Below are 16,153 nucleotides of genomic sequence, written 5' to 3' on the forward strand. Positions count from 1 at the left end.
GCCTCACACTGCCTTAGCATTGGCCACTCGCCCCCCTCGGCATCAACACCTCGCTCCGCCGTGCCATTGATGCCTCACGCAGCTGCGCCATTGACCCCTCATACCACCGCACATTTCACTCCTCCCCATCGACGCCTCACGGTACCACCATTGACTCCTCGCCATTGATGCCTCATGGCACCACACCATTCACTCCTCGCCATTGACGCCTCACACCACCGCACCATTCAGTCCTCGCCATTGACGCCTCTTGGCACCACACCATTCACTCCTCGCCATTGACGCCTCATGGCACCACACCATTCACTCCTCGCCATTGACGCCTCATGGCACCCCACTATTCACTCCTCGCCATTGACGCCTCATGGCACCACACCATTCACTCCTCGCCATTGACGCCTCATGGCACCACACCATTCACTCCTCGCCATTGACGCCTCATGGCACCCCACTATTCACTCCTCGCCATTGACGCGTCATGGCACCCCACTATTCACCCCTCGCCATTGAAGCCTCATGGTACCCCACCATTCACTCCTCGCCATTGACGCCTCATGGCACAACACCATTCACTCCTCGCCATTGACACCTCTTGCCGCCACACCATTCACTTCTCCCCATTGACACCTCTTGCCGCCACACCATCGATGCCGCCATGCCATTGACGTCTCACGCCACCGAGGTATCTCCGCCTCACGAGGCCGCATATTCTGCGATCAGTCAAAGCGCTACATGTCCTCCATATTGTATGATCAGTCACAGTGGTGGTGTGCGCATGTACTGTGTGATCACTCGGGTTTATTTATTTAATATTAACAATATTCCAATTTTGCATTGTTTTCCCACTTCACAAGGAATATTGCCCCTGCATCCAATAACTTTATGACTGAATGTGGTGTTTGCATAATCAACTAATGTGTTTTTGATAAGTAAAGTTGAAAATGTTGATTGGGAACACGAGGGCAAAACACAAATAGAAAAAGAGAGCGAATGACTTTCTTTTACATCATCATTTCAAGTAATGACATCAGTATAAAATCTAAACTAAGGACTCATATAATGATGATCACGATGAGCATTCATTTACTATCGCTAGGTTATTAACGAGATCGTCACCTTTCCAATTCTGGACAAGTTGGTGGAAGAAACCAGCCACACGACCTTCGGTTAGCTCATTATAGTCCTTCAACTGCAGGCTGTGCAGGTGTTTGGGCTTGCTCGCCAACGTTCCATCCAGGTTTCCACCAACCCCGAGCATAACGACCACAAAACCTTGGCATTTGGCTTGCAGAGAAGCACTCCTCAAGCTTACCGGGTCATCCATCGTGTTTGTGAGCACCACCATAACACGTTTGGCGTCCAGGCGATCGATCGGTGATGGGAAAAAATGCCGCATCGTCCATTTCATAGCTTGGCCTGCCAGACCCATGCCACCACCAACTTGCTGCATTCTCTGGACATGTTTTCGCATGGGTCCCTTTCCTGTGTATGTGGTTAGATTAAATTCCGGTCTCAAAGGCCCATGTAGCACAACGCCTATTCGTGCACCGTCTGGCCTCTCAGGCGTTGTCGCAATAGGAAACAGGCCAAAGGTGGTCTTTAAAAAAGACTTGACATTCTGAAACTGATCTTGGCGGATGCGTGTAGAACCATCTCCGATAAACACCACGTCCATGTTTACAGATGGCGTCTCGGGCCAGCCGCCTCGCTGTGGACATGTTGCATTTGGTGTACACTTATCTGCAATGTAGTGAAAGGACATCAAAGTAAACAGCATCGTGGAAGTTCCAGCTGTACATTTGTATCAACATGTTTCTGCAATTTGGATGATTCAAAGGCTTTCCAGAAGTAAACACAACATACTCTCTGTTCAACCTAAACATTACCCTCATGATGCTGCGACCTCTAATGATTTGTCTGTGTCTCTCAATGTATTCATGTAAACGTATACCTTGAGTTTTTACTCCATACGGTCGTTATTTGTGCAAACGTCAAATTCACATCTTAACTTTATATGGCAAAACTCTTATTATATTAGATTAAATATTATTTATTCTGAGTTTTCTTATAATTAAATATAATTATTAATAATTTTTATTTTTTAATTATTAATTATTAATATTATTAAAAAATTAAAATTTATTTCAAATAAAATGTAATTGAATTTAATTTAAATTAATTTAAAATAAAAATAAAAAAATTTTTAAATTATTAATAAAAATATATATAATTATAAAAAAATGAGCCCTTACAAATTATAAATTACAAAAAAGAAAGAAAGAACTAAGTTAGGGTTAATTGACTAAGTTTTTCATGCTTTTCCCGATGGTGCAACTCTCATCGCCCACTCACTTCCATCCAATTAGCCACCCAAAGTTTGGTTCATGGGAAAAAACTTGAAGTCAAACTTAAAAAAGAGAAATCTTTGAGCCACCCTCACTCCCTGTCTTTTTAATCTTTTTCAACAAAAAAACCCTGACATTTGAAGGATTTAAATGTATCTGCAGCTGCCATTGCGAGGGTTTTTGTCATCCTCCCCTGCCTGACCATACGTGCAGCTCAAAGTTTTGATCACTGCATTTAAAAACATTCAAATCGATTTATATTTTTCTAGGTTGAAGAAAAACATCGAAAAACATTGGAAATCGAGAGATCCCACAGAGCTGCTCATTTTAACCTCGATAAGTATACTGTATACCCAACTCAAAAGGGAGCCACAAGGGGCTCGATACACTTTAAGTAGTTCATGGACGTTTTATAAAGCAGATACGAAGACATGCAAACGAAAACATTAAGAGCTTCCAGGGACAGGGTGACTGACCATGGCAAATTGCGCAATCCATCAGTTTCTTGAGGAGCTCTGCTGAAGCAGGTTTATTCTTGGGAATCACAAAAATTTGTGAAGAAGGCTCGCCCAGCTGTAAAGTAGGGGTCAAAGGGCGAAAAAAATCACGTTTTTTCAGTTAAAATTCCAATTATAACGTGCACAAGTGTGGCATCAAATTGAATCACAACCGGGCACACTCTTCACAGATGAGTCCCATAAATCCCACCCAGAATTCCCCTCCACTCTCTGAATTCACCACTCCTCCAATCCACCCCACCTCCCTGACCCACTCCACCATCTCCCCTCCCACAAATCTAATGTATAGAGTACTTGTCATCAAATTTATGGTAATCTATATATAATGGAGCAAGTGTTTGGATGTACGTATGTCCGCTCTTCACACATTGGTTGGACAGTTGACCTGACGCCACCCACAAGTGCAAACTGAAATACTTAACTCAGGGATACAGAGAGCCCAAAAGACCCAAATCACCCTGAGGATGCATAAGACCCAAAATACCGAGAGGACTCAAAAGACCCCGAGGACTCAAAAGACCCATGGGACCCAAAATACCTAAATTACCCTGAGGACCCAAAAGACCAAAAAGACTCCTAAGGACCTTAGAGACCCATTTAGATCCTTTAAGACCCCTTTTACCTTTAAGACCCTTCTGACCTTTACACCACCTAAGTCCCTTTAGACCCCTTAGACCTCAACACCATTGAGACCCCTTATGCCCTACAGACAGATTAGACAGCTTGGACCCTTGAGCATTAAAAGCTTTAGACCACTTGGGCCTTTTTAGACCGTTTTTACATGATTGAGAGATTAGACCCTTTCAACCCCTGAAACACTAACTCCTATTGGAACATACCATTTAGACTATCTATAACCTTGTAAGTGCACACCATGCATGCAAACATCTGTAGTCTTCTTACAAAACACAGACTATACTTTTTTTCAGCAAGGGATGTGCAAACTCGACCCACTCAGGTAGTGGGTTCTCTGTCTCTAATTGCCACTCATTGTTATGCCAAAGCAGGTTTGTCCTGTTCAGCAATCCCATATAAGCACACACCTAATCTATCTATAATTCCACTAATCTCTGTGTGTATGTTTGTATGTATGTTTGTATGTATGTTTGTCTGTGACCGCTGTTTCTCGACAACTACCGGTCCGATATACTTGAAACTTGCCAGGTATATTGCTGGGGACCCGAGGATGTGCCTTTTCAAGGTTTTAAATTAATCGCAGAAGTAGTTACCGAGCTATGTCCAAAAAACGATTCAACCAATCAGAGAGCAGCGAGCTATCACGTGTGCCGAACGTGGCGAACAGACTCTGCCTCGGATGGCACATTTGAGAGCGTATTCATTTATTTCCCGTCAGCAAACTATGTTGCCGTTAAACTATGTTTTAAAACTAATTAAAACTACTTTGCGATTCATCGTAACTGCGATTCGTAACTGCCGTTCGCTTTGGCTTTGCGAATGGACCAAACCATTTCATGTAAATAGAGGGGGGGGATTGTCACCGTACTCGCAAGCCGTTCGCTTTGGACCAAACCATTTCATGTAAATAGAGGGGGGGGATATAATTTTAGATATAGATATAGTACGGGCATGCCCTAGTGAGTATGAAATGACAGGTTCATAAACCATTACACTGTAAATTTGATCCTCTCTCCTCATGTTCCTGTGATTCATGCAAAAGTGCTTTGATATCTCTAAATGCAATTGTCCTGCACAAACACCTCCAGGTGCTTTAAATTAGGAAAGTAGAAGAGTCAAGGTCTTCAAAGATGGAAAGCGCCAAATTTTAATTGCTCTTGTAAGATAAGTGTCTAGTTCCATGAAGAAGAAAAAAATTGAATTGTAAGATTTAAAAGGATTCATGATATATATTATAATATATATATAGTGGTCCAGAAACCCTGGGCACATTTTGAAGAACGATACCTGCAACAAACAACGAAGTTTATTATTGTTCTTTGGTGCAAAACAAAACATGATTACTCGTAAATGGATGTGACCGCTTCAACATGCACAAGCATCACGTGATACGCAACAGGGTGAGGTGCATCACGTGATATGGATCCTTCGCTCACTGTGCTGCACGTGTTTGTCTTTGCATTAGTTCAGTTCATTGTGAATTAGACGCCCTAATATGACGGAGGATATTGTGAGACAGAAAATTCACGCTGTACGCTTGTATTCTGTATCTGGTAATTCGGCTGAAGTTCACAGACAACTTGTCAAAGAATGTGGCGCCGACACAATTGACAGAAGAACCATCGGCAGTATAAACAAGCAGTTTGATGAAACCAGCAGCATTCTCCCAAAACAGTCACCAGGTAGGCCTTGTACTGTTCGAAATGAGGAAAGCAGAGTGGTCATTCAACAACAACTCGACAGAAACACACCATTATCAACTCGTTGTTCATGAAACGTCACCAACATAAGCCGATCATCGATTCGAAGGATACTAAAAGACCTTGATGCAAAACCATACATACCCAGGTTAATTCACCAACTATCTGAGGACGATTTTGACAGGCATGTTGAGGCATGTGAGACATTGCTTGGGTTAATGTTTGTAAGATTAATGGATATGAACAATGATTTGCAGAACAGGATCTTGTGGTCAGATGAATCCAAGTTTACTTTATCTGGTTCTTTGAATTGTCGAAACAGCGTGATATGGGCAGTAGACAACCCACGATTTACTGTTGAGCACAACATACAGTATCAAGCTAGTGTGTCTGTCTGGGCAGGCATTTCTTCTAGAGGCATTGTTGGACCAATATTTTTCGAAGAAAATGTGAATGCTGCAAATTACCTTCTAATGTTGGAGCAGCATGTATTTCCACTCAATGAAGGCCAAATGTGGTTCATGCATGATGGTGCGCCTGCTCATTATGTGGCCAATGTACGACAGGCCCTTGATTTGAACTTTACAGACAAATGGATTGGCCTTCGTGGTCCGGTTGAATGGCCGCCGCGGTCTTGTGATTTAACACCCTGTGATTTCTTCCTTTGGGGTTTCCTCAAACACAAAGTGTATGCGAGGAATCCTACAACCCTTAGAGACTTGAAACAATTCATCCGTAATGAGACTGCTGCCTTAATGACTGAAACATGCAGAACTGTGTCAGAGTGTTTCGTCACGGCTACAGCTGTGCATAGTGAATGAAGGAAAGCAGTTTGAACATTTGAACTGATCAGTTTCATGTATATTAGACTGATTAGACTGTTTTAGACGAGTAATCGTGTTTTGTTTTGCACCAAAGAACAACAATAAACTTAGTTGTTTGTTGCAGGTATCGTTCTTCAAAATGTGCCCAGGGTTTCTGGACCACCCTGTATTTATATATATATATATATTGTAAGTGACTAGGAGTAATAATGAGCTTTGCGACAGTACTAGATCTGTGCCACTTTTTCACAATCCATCCCACTTCCCTGCGCTCTATCCTGCAGTGTTCCGCTCCACTACACTCCCCCCAAGCACATTAGACCATATACTGTACTATGAATTGACCAAACATGTAGCCTGTGGGACTTGCCATCAGAACATCTTCCAGCTGCGGTAGTTCCTCTGTTGCCAGGATTACTGTGCCGATTCGCTGTGCAGAAAGTTCCAGAACCGCATCACTCATTTTCTTGTTCTTGCCCACTCCTGAAACCGGCAAGAACACGGCCAGCTTCTGGGTGAGCACCCCACCCCGCACACGCTTAAATGTGCGTCTTGCAACATTGCGCATGGCGAGAGCTAGGTCACCAGCCTCCTGGGACTTCCTGAATGGGAGATTCTCCATGAATGTAATGAGACTACTTTTATCAACAAAGTCTGCAAAGTGCACAAGCGTGTGGATATCTTGATCGTAAGTCACAAGTGCAACCCGAGCCCCCTTTGGGCAAGTAGAGGCAGCTAGGGTGATCTTGGATAGAATCTGTGCCAGAATGGCCTTGTTCCTGTCAAAAGCAGCTTTTGTAGTCTTCAAGGAATTTTCAATCACGAAAGCCAACTCCGTCGGATATACAGGACAACTGGTGTGGCAGCAAGCTGTGAAGGAAAATCAGAGATTTACTGCATGTGGCAAGCAAGAATGTCGAAGAGCTTCCAAGATTTTTTTTTTTTTTTAATTTTTATACTTTAATTGCAGTAGTGAAGGCTCATGGAAAAGCTGGATGAAAGATCATTGTGCTAGCAATAGACCGGAGGTAAACGGGCAACCAAGGGACGTAGACAAACCGAAACAGTGTGGGCAAAGATGCAAGTGAAAAAGGTATCGTCATTGAGAATTTTAAAAGGTCATGGGTAGCTATGGGTGGTATCATGACATGCATGTACACCGACGTCTTGAAATACTTGAAGGAATGATATTAGAATGGGAGAAATGCACCCATGAAGTCGAAGAAGGCCGCCATTAGAAAACAAGAGCACAGTTAATTGTGTTGAAGTTTAATGGTCTATGGGACAGATGTGAGGAAGTTTCTCTTTTGTACTTACCACAGTTTTTTCGGATAATGTTAAGCAAAGCACATCGCTGCAAAGACAAGGTTAATGCTTTAAATAATCAATTCATAATTAATTATCATAGTGATGAAACAATATGCATTGTTTAGCTGTTACTACAAGTACCTTCATCGGAGGTCCACCGATTCCAGGAGGTCCCTGAAACATAGCAACACCATAACCTCAACACCCCATCTCATAAAACCAATACGGTGCGTCAGTTTCACAACAAAAGCTGACAATTTGAACACAACTCCATCTTATGAATGCCATAGCTTCACAATACCTTTGAACTTGTGGCCTGAACTACTCAAAACAACACTAGTCAAGCACATCATGTTGGGATGAAGCAAATCACTCAGGTGTTTCTGCAGATCCACCTTTGGATGTGATGGGTTTCGTTTTTGGATCGTTTTAAATTTAAACAAACTATTTCAATTTTTTTTTTGGTTGTTGCTACAACAGGCGACAGCATAAATTAATTAAATAATCTTGACAAGTGGTCATGCTAGGCAGTTTGCCATGCTCTCCCAGCAGTAGTTAGGGCAGGAATTTGTACTCTGGCCATGGTGCTGATGATAGCTCTCCTACTCTTCTGGAAGAACTCCGTGGAATATTTAAGGTCCACCACCTAATTCTGGCAGATGGGACACAAGTTCAACGTCCATCTGAGGGACGACACACACATTGATGAATCACACAGCCTATGAAACACAGGGAGCCTCTGTTTTTTTTTTGGTGTACATAGTGGAGGCTCATGGTACACTGAACGGATCAGGACATAACATGCTGCAAAAGGAAGAGTAGAGAGAGGGGGGAAACACCAACAATAGAGTAGTAGGCCAAGATAGAGGGAGACTTGGACAAGCAAAGGGTGTGGGGAGGAATTGGGGGCAGGAGAGAATGCATGGGATGGGCAATATGATGCATGGGCTGGACAAGATGGTTACAGAAGGAAACTCCAAAGAGGAAAAACCAGAAGTTTGGATGGAGAAGGTATTGGGGTAGGTTTGGGGAGAGGGGTTAACGAGGGGTTATGGGTTTGGGATGATCTGATCATGGTTTTGGGATCATGGTTTTGGATTGGGGATGATCTGAGATGGTGGTGAAGACCTGTCTTGAAGACCTGGAGGGAAGAATGAGATTGAATATAATGTGGAAGTTGATTCCACAGGCGGGAAAAAAGGGGAACAGATGAGTGTAGGTGAGCAGTGATACTGGATTTACAGTGCCTACAGAAAGAATTCATACCCCTTGACTTTTTCACATTTTGTTGTGTTACTGCCTGAACTTTAAATGGATTAAATTAAGATTTTTTGGCAATTATCTCCACATTGCACCCCATAATGTCAAAGTGGAATTTATTTACATATATTTTATATAATAATTAGAAATGCAACACAGAAATATCTCATTTACACAAGTATTCAACCCCCCAAATCAATAGTTTGTAGAAGCACCTTTGGCAACAATTACAGCTTCGAGCCTTCTTGGGTATGTCTATCAACTTTGCACATCTGGATTTGGGGAGTTTCTCCCATTCTTCCTTGCAGTTTTGCTCAAGCTCTGTCAAGTTGGATGGGGAGCATCGGTAGACAGCAGTCTTCAAGTCTTTCCACAGATTCTCAATGGCTCAATTCAAGTCTGGGCTCTGGCTGGGCCACTCATGGATTTTCACGTTCTTGATGTGAAGCCATCCCTGTGTTGCTTTGGCTGTTTGTTTGGGATCATTGTCCTGTTGGAATGTAAATTTTCGACGCAGTCTAAGGTCTTTTGCACTCTGAAGAAGGTTCTCCTGAAGGATTTTCCTGTATTTGGTTCCATTCATTGTTCCCTCTATCATTACAAGTCTCTAGTCCCTGCCACTGAAAATCATCCCCATAGCATGATGCTGCCACCATCACGTTTCACGATAGGGATGGTGTTAGATGGGTGATGATCTCTGCTCAGTTTCTGCCAGACATAGCGCTGTGCTTTCAGTCCAAAGAGTTAAATCTTCTCTCATCAGACCACAGAATATTTTACCTCATGCTCTCAGTCTTTCACGTGCCTTTTTCCAAACTCCAGGTGCGCTGCCATGCGCCTTTTTCTCAGGAGTGGCTTCCATCTGGCCACTCTCCCATAAAGCCTAGATTTGTGAAGTGCTGCAGAGACTGTTGTCCTTCCGGCAGGTTCTCCCATCTCAGCCAAGGAACTCTGTAGTTCTGTCAGAGTGGTCATTGGGTCCATAACCTTCCCCAGATCTATGCCTCTTCACAATTCCATCTCGGAGTTCTACGGACAGTTCCTTGGACTTCATGGTAGAGTTTCTGCTCTGACATGCACTGTCAACTGTGAGACCTTACATAGAAAGGTGGGTTTCTTTCTAAATCTTGTCCAATCAATTGAGTTGGCCAAAGGTGGACTCAAATCATGTTGTACAGACATCTCAAAGATGATCAATGGAAATTGGATGCACCTGGGCTCAATTTGGAGTGTCATAGCAAAGCGGTTGAATACTAATTGACTTAAAACAGTTCAGCCTTTCGGTTTTAATTATCTTGTAAAAAGAATCATGCATAGAAAGAGCAGAGGGTGCAAGACTAGAAAGGAGGCGGGAGAAGACAGAGTGACCACCGTATTGTATATAGCTGGACGGGATTCAAACCCAGGCTAGACATCTTAGAGGCAAGTATGCATACCTCTATGACATCCTACTAGCCCACACACGATAATAGAGGGTTAATCAGGTACACATGGTTACTTTTTAAGTTTTCTCCCTCCCCGTTACTGCCTCTCCCATGTCCCCTTTGATGTTTCCCTGTTGGTGCCCCCCAGCCCTCCCCCACCCGTGTTCCCTTTAAGGGTTCCCCATTACTGCCCCTCAATGTGCCTTTGCGTATTTTGTGTCACTGTCACTCTTATTGTTTTCATGTTACTTCTCCCCCTCTCCTGTGTCTGTTTCAGCTTTTGTGTTACTGCCCCTCCAATGTCCATTTGGGATCTCATATTACTGCCCCTCCCATGTCCCTTTGCTTGCATTTATCCAGTCAGTTCCTACTCTATGGATAATACGATGTGTTGGTTATTTGCTGAGGACACTTTTTAATACAGGGAAGGAAAATCTAAACTTGACAATTATTGCAATTAAGAAAACCGTAATTCAATGAATGTACCCGATTTCCTGGTTGACCATTCTCGCCTGGTTCTCCAACAGTCCCCGGGTGACCTGAAATTCCCTGCAAGGTCACACACAGGGATGCAGATCATGCAGTCATCTGCAACATGAGTAAGTCACAAAGCAACATCTGGAAGGCTCCCAAAAGTATATAAGTAACAAAAGTGCAAGAGCACATTGGCTGAGGGCAAGTTGGACTGATATTGTCCATGTGATTAGAACCCTACTATGTCTGTTCTAGTTGTGGTTTTCTGACAACTATCAGAACACAAGATGTTTACATCATTGCTGCACAAAGAGAATATTGCAATTCTTGACTGCATTTGGTAGTACAGGGTACCTCACGTAGGATGTTATGTGGTGCAGATAACACCATCAATACAACACTGCATTTGCGGAAAAAGGAAAAAGAGAACGGGTTGACTGGTCATTGTTTCCATATGAACTCCTGGCTCATGAGAATGGGAACCAGGTTTTCTTTGTAGACAGAGTTAAGGTTCGTGGAAGAGCTAATACACTAAATTGATCAGGATGCAACACGACAAGGGGAACAGCAGAGAGAGGGGCGGAGGTGACACCAACAACAGAGTTGAAGGACAAGATAGAGGGAGACTTAGACAAACAATGGATGTGGGGAGGAATGGGGGCAGGGGAAGATGCATGGGGTGGGCAGGATGGATAAGGGAAAGATGGTTACTGTGGAAGAATTCCCAGGCTAAGTTAATATCAGGAGTGGTAAATATAGGAGGCTAGTCCTGAAGTGTGTTGGCTAATTGCGGTCCCAGCCAATTCGCCTGAGTGAACTGCCAGATGCACCAGTGCTGAGGCTGTTCTCTGAGATATGTTGTTGAGATATGAGTTGTTGTTGAGTTGAGTTGTTGAGATATGAGATATGTTGACCTTCACAAGCACGTGATCAGATGGACCAATTGGAGCAGAGTACGAGCATGAGAAATTGGTCATAATCAAATCCAGAAGGGAGGATTTTTCCATTTACAGAAATCCAGGTGGGAAAGTTTACAGATTGAGTCAGTCCCATGGAGTCACAGAAGTCCTATGCTGAAGTGCCATGGCTGGTGAGAGAGGTACCAACACCTAACCAATTTGCTTGGTGACAACTGAAATCGCCACGTATGAGGAAGAGAGTTTGGATGAAATGAATGAATGAATATGAATGATCGTTTTAAGGCCATTTTTCCCCACTAGAGAGGGGGTTAGCCTTGCAGGCCCCATGACCTCATGGTTCCCTGTTTGAGGCAATGTTTTTATGGCCGGATGCCCTTCCTGACGCCAACCCTTAGTCGCCTCTTACGATGCGCAGGGATACGGTGTACCTATTCTAAATTGGGGTACACACCGGGATCATTCATCCCAGCAAGCTGGTACTCAATTTGCCGACCTAGGAAGGATGACAGGCTGAGTCAACCCCCCTGGCGTGAATTCAGCGATCGACCGGGATTCGAACTCAGGATCCTAGGATCCCAAGCCAGCACCCTAACCGCTAAGCCAACACCAGGCTTGGTTAAAAATGAGTGGATGAGTGGTTAAAAATTGTTACATGTTGTCTGAGAGAGATGTAGATGGAGTAGTCACTGTTTGGAGGAGGTACAAGATACAGACAATCAAGGGGTGGGAGCAGAGGTGACGTCATAGTCGAAGGTACTCCTGGGGGTTAGGAGGTGTAAGATGAGTACAAGAATAGTGAAAAATTTAGTTATCGATGTTAAGCAATAAGAACAAATCTGAGACAATAGCCAGGGAGAGACACGATGGAGTCAGGAACATCTTGTAGGAGGAAGGATTCTGTTAAACAGATGATGTCCGGGCTGTCAGCAGCAGCCTTGTTTGAGAGATCTGATAGGCCTGAACCTGAATATCTGATAGACCTCAATAGATTAAAATGCCATACAGAATACAAGTGTTTGTCCATTGTCTACCAATGTCAGTGTCCTGCTGCCAATACAGGAATCCCCCCGCTTTGTACCAATCCTTTTACTCTATTGTGTTCTGATCTGTTCTCTGCTAGTTCTTCCATGAGCCTCAACTTTGTATAAAATCAAAACTAGTTTTTAAAACGATCTACTGTTTCTGCTGTGACTACCTTTACAAAGACACTTTTCCATGCATTTACCAATCTCTGAGCGAAAGACCCCTGCCTTACTACCATCCTAACTCTCCCATTATTTACAGTGGCCCTCGGTCCTGTCAGTGTCACATCTGCACATACCTGACCTCAGAAAACTCATCTGCAATTGTTATGTCGATACCTTACATTATTTAAAACATCTCGGTCAGATCCCCTCACGATTGCCTCCTTTCTAATGTAAAAAGTCCTTTCTCCTTCAGCTGCACCTCATAGCTTGGTCTGGCTAGGCCTGGGATCAATCTAACATTGCTCTACATTGTATCCTCTCTTTGGCAGGTGTGTTCTCTCTCAGCTGTGACAACGAAAACTGAACACAATATTCTAGATGGGGCCTCACTATATTCCTGTACTGAGTTAACTACCACTTTTAATTTATAATACACCCTCCTACGAATACAATCTAAAACCCTGGGAGCTTTACCTATGTCTGCCTGTCATTGTCCTGTCTATTTACCCCCCGCATCTTGCCAATCCTCTCCTCAATACTCTTGGATCCAAATTATCTGGTTCCAGATCCATATCATCCCTTAGTTTTGCCTAGGTGTTTGTTTACTTCCTCCAATCCAACTTGCATATCCTCTAAAATCCCTTGTGTGCCCTTGAGATAGATAATCCCAGCTATTGGAAATTCGTCAGACTGTTCTTGTGTCAATGTAAAACCAAAAAAAACGATGTAATAAACCTGCCATCTCACCCTCATCATTCATCAATTCTCCAGCGCTATTACTGAAGGAGCACACACTTATCTTAACGCTATCTTTACCCCTTGTACTGCATACACATCAGAGACAGACTTAACAAGGTGACACCAGGTTTTAGAGGAGGGAGACAAGTATGAAAGCTAATTCTTGAGATTGGACAGATGTTGTTTTCTGGCTCTCCTGAGAGTAGACACATACTTGTTGTGGGATTTGTGGAAAGATCTGAGGTTGCCCTCAGTTGGAATTGTCTTCCAGAAGAAGAATGCAAGTTGTTTTAAAGCAACTGCCTCATCACAGGATTCAGAGTACCAAGAGTGGGAGGATGGCTAAGATAACTGAAAATAACTGATGTTTGGAACATTGCTATAATAATGGACACCGCACTGTGCCTCGTGGGCCTTTGTCCATGCTGACTTAAAAATCAATTCTGTATTAACTTTAGAAATAATCTTCCTCGGCTCTGCTCTTTCCCTGGTAAATTAAACTCCCCCATAATCAATACTCTTCCCTTTCCACAGACCTTTCTGAATTCTTCATGGACCCCTCTACTGCTCTTCCCTCATAACAGGAGTCTTGTAGACACAGTATCTTACCATTTTTACAACTTCTTATTTCAATCCACATAGACTCCTCTGCACTAACCACATCCTTATTGTCATTTTTACTCTCGATACAATATTGTCTGACACCCAGATTGCCACACCTTCGATGAGCCTGATCTGTTCAGAGGATTTATTATCCTTTCTTCCCTTCCCTATCATACCTATACATCTTGTAACCTTAAATTTCTGTCTTTCAGTTTGATTGTTCATTTCACCGCGTCTCACTGACTGCAACTGCAATACCCTTAGCGATCTACTTTAGCTTTAAGCTATTCCATTTCGTTATTCAAACTCCTGGTGTTAGCATAAAATATTTTAAACCCTTACCTACCTTTAACCTTAGGGATACTTATCTACATATCTCATAAAATATAGTGTTGGCTTGGTCGTGTTCCCATGTGAATGTCTGGCTCTTGATGCAGGGAACTCACGCATGTTCAAATCCCATATACTCGTAGATGCAGGAAACACAGTTTCACACCGCATAGGTGCAAGGAACCCAGGTTCAAATCATATATGGATTCAGGAAACCCAAGTCCAAATCCCATACCATGCTGGAACTCAGGTTCAAATCCTATATAGGGAACCTATTTTCTAAATCCTGTACATACATAAAGGGGTGCACATTGTCTCACCGTAGCCTCTTCTATAGCACTGACCTCTAATGTGTTTGTAGTACGCATAATATCATATATTTAAAGCATTTCCTTGCACCCAATGATACTATAAGATCCTATACCATACCAGTGGAACATCTGGCAGAATCTCACCATCAGCCCACGAATGCCTTGCTTCCCTGTGTCTCCACTTGATCCAGGGGTTCCTGCCTCTCCCTGTAAAAACAGATGAAAACTTCTGCACATCCTGGAAGTATCAATTGGATGAAGAGCACATACTGTGAAAATGGGAGAAAATATTTTGGCTGTGAAGTTTGCAATAGAATAATGGTATAAATTGGGTGGTGGTGGGGAGATGGGGGGTTGGGTAGGGGGAGGGCATGATATGGGTGGGAGAGAAGTCTTATCATTTTACCTTTGGCCCTGGAAATCCAGAAAATCCAATTTCTCCCTGAAAGAAAATGCAATAACTCACTTTGTAATGTATGTAAATAAATCATTCTGTGTTTTCTATGATCGAATAAACATTCCTCATTCAATAGGCACCCTTAAATAGCATACATCACATGATGATGTACCACCTTACAAGCCCATAACAACATGGATTCTAACATGGAATGGACTTCCATGAACCCAAATAGTCTTTAAGATGGGTCATTCCATACCAACTCATCCAGAGCAGTTTCATTGCCTGACCCTCTCAGGTTTTGCTAGAAAAATTCATCTGGGGGTTTTTGGGTCCGCTAGGTTCAAAAATGATGGTCATTCTTTTTTTCTCCACCTTTCTCTACCCCTTACTGAAGGAAAGAACTGGGAAGTGGCCATGTGCTGTGTGCAGGAAGGGTGAATTGTGGAGATCAAATACTTTTGTCAATTTCAACTTATTTTTCGAGAAAATTGTGAGTTATTTGAAAAAAGTGCTTTGGTGCCAATATTTTTGGCCACAACTGTATGACAAGTATGGTTGGCCATTCGCCCATCCGCTGTTACGCTGATTAGGTCTGAGGCCAGGTGCACTGTTATTGGCTTCTGGCAAGATTATCGTATCGGCTTATTAAAAGCTGATATTCTAATCTGATTCAATATTTTTACGATCGGAACGCATGGCCTAAATAATGTCGAAATCTAGAGTGAAATCGGAAAAAAATTCGGAATACAATTTTTTTAAAACCCTATATATGATTAAATAATATGCTCTGTGGGACGTGAGGTAAAATTACTCCAAACAGAAGTGTTCTATTCACAGTCGCCTTGAGTTCCCCATAACGTTTGCCATCAGTGTGAAAAAGACCAACAGCGAATATTAAAAGCATCATGAAATGTCGAAAGGTTGCAGCCAATCGGCATCACAAGCATTCTGAAGCACACAGTTAATGTAGGCCGCAGGTTTCAGGCCTTCCGGTCAACTCAATAGAATAATTCCTTTATGGCCCAGTGGAATTGGAATCAATCCAAGCTATATAAACACGATGTATTGTATATGCACATAAGCAATAGCAACGTTTTTGCTTCATTACGTAACCAAAGTTGTTATTTTTTTTTCAAGGCATCAAGCAATCAAGCCAGCGTTCTGTACCTATGCAC

General features: G+C 42.8%; 1 protein-coding gene across 3 annotated transcripts in view; it reads right to left on the reverse strand.

Annotated features, from left to right (window-relative positions):
• Nucleotides 1-16,153, reverse strand: part of LOC137430769 (collagen alpha-3(VI) chain) — a 205,190-nt gene that overhangs the window by 45,550 nt on the left and 143,487 nt on the right. For all 3 annotated transcript variants that reach the window (XM_078781945.1, XM_078781946.1, XM_078781947.1), the window contains 8 exons: nucleotides 14,985-15,020; nucleotides 14,723-14,785; nucleotides 10,502-10,564; nucleotides 7,473-7,505; nucleotides 7,341-7,377; nucleotides 6,394-6,893; nucleotides 2,822-2,918; nucleotides 1,117-1,740 (listed from right to left, as the gene is read on the reverse strand). In XM_078781945.1, the coding sequence (XP_078638071.1) occupies nucleotides 1,117-1,740; nucleotides 2,822-2,918; nucleotides 6,394-6,893; nucleotides 7,341-7,377; nucleotides 7,473-7,505; nucleotides 10,502-10,564; nucleotides 14,723-14,785; nucleotides 14,985-15,020 (1,453 nt within the window). The remainder of the gene's footprint in view (nucleotides 1-1,116; nucleotides 1,741-2,821; nucleotides 2,919-6,393; nucleotides 6,894-7,340; nucleotides 7,378-7,472; nucleotides 7,506-10,501; nucleotides 10,565-14,722; nucleotides 14,786-14,984; nucleotides 15,021-16,153) is intronic.

The sequence above is a fragment of the Myxine glutinosa genome, chromosome 7, assembly GCF_964187855.1.
Source record: "Myxine glutinosa chromosome 7, kmMyxGlut1.1, whole genome shotgun sequence".
Lineage (NCBI taxonomy): Eukaryota > Metazoa > Chordata > Myxini > Myxiniformes > Myxinidae > Myxine > Myxine glutinosa.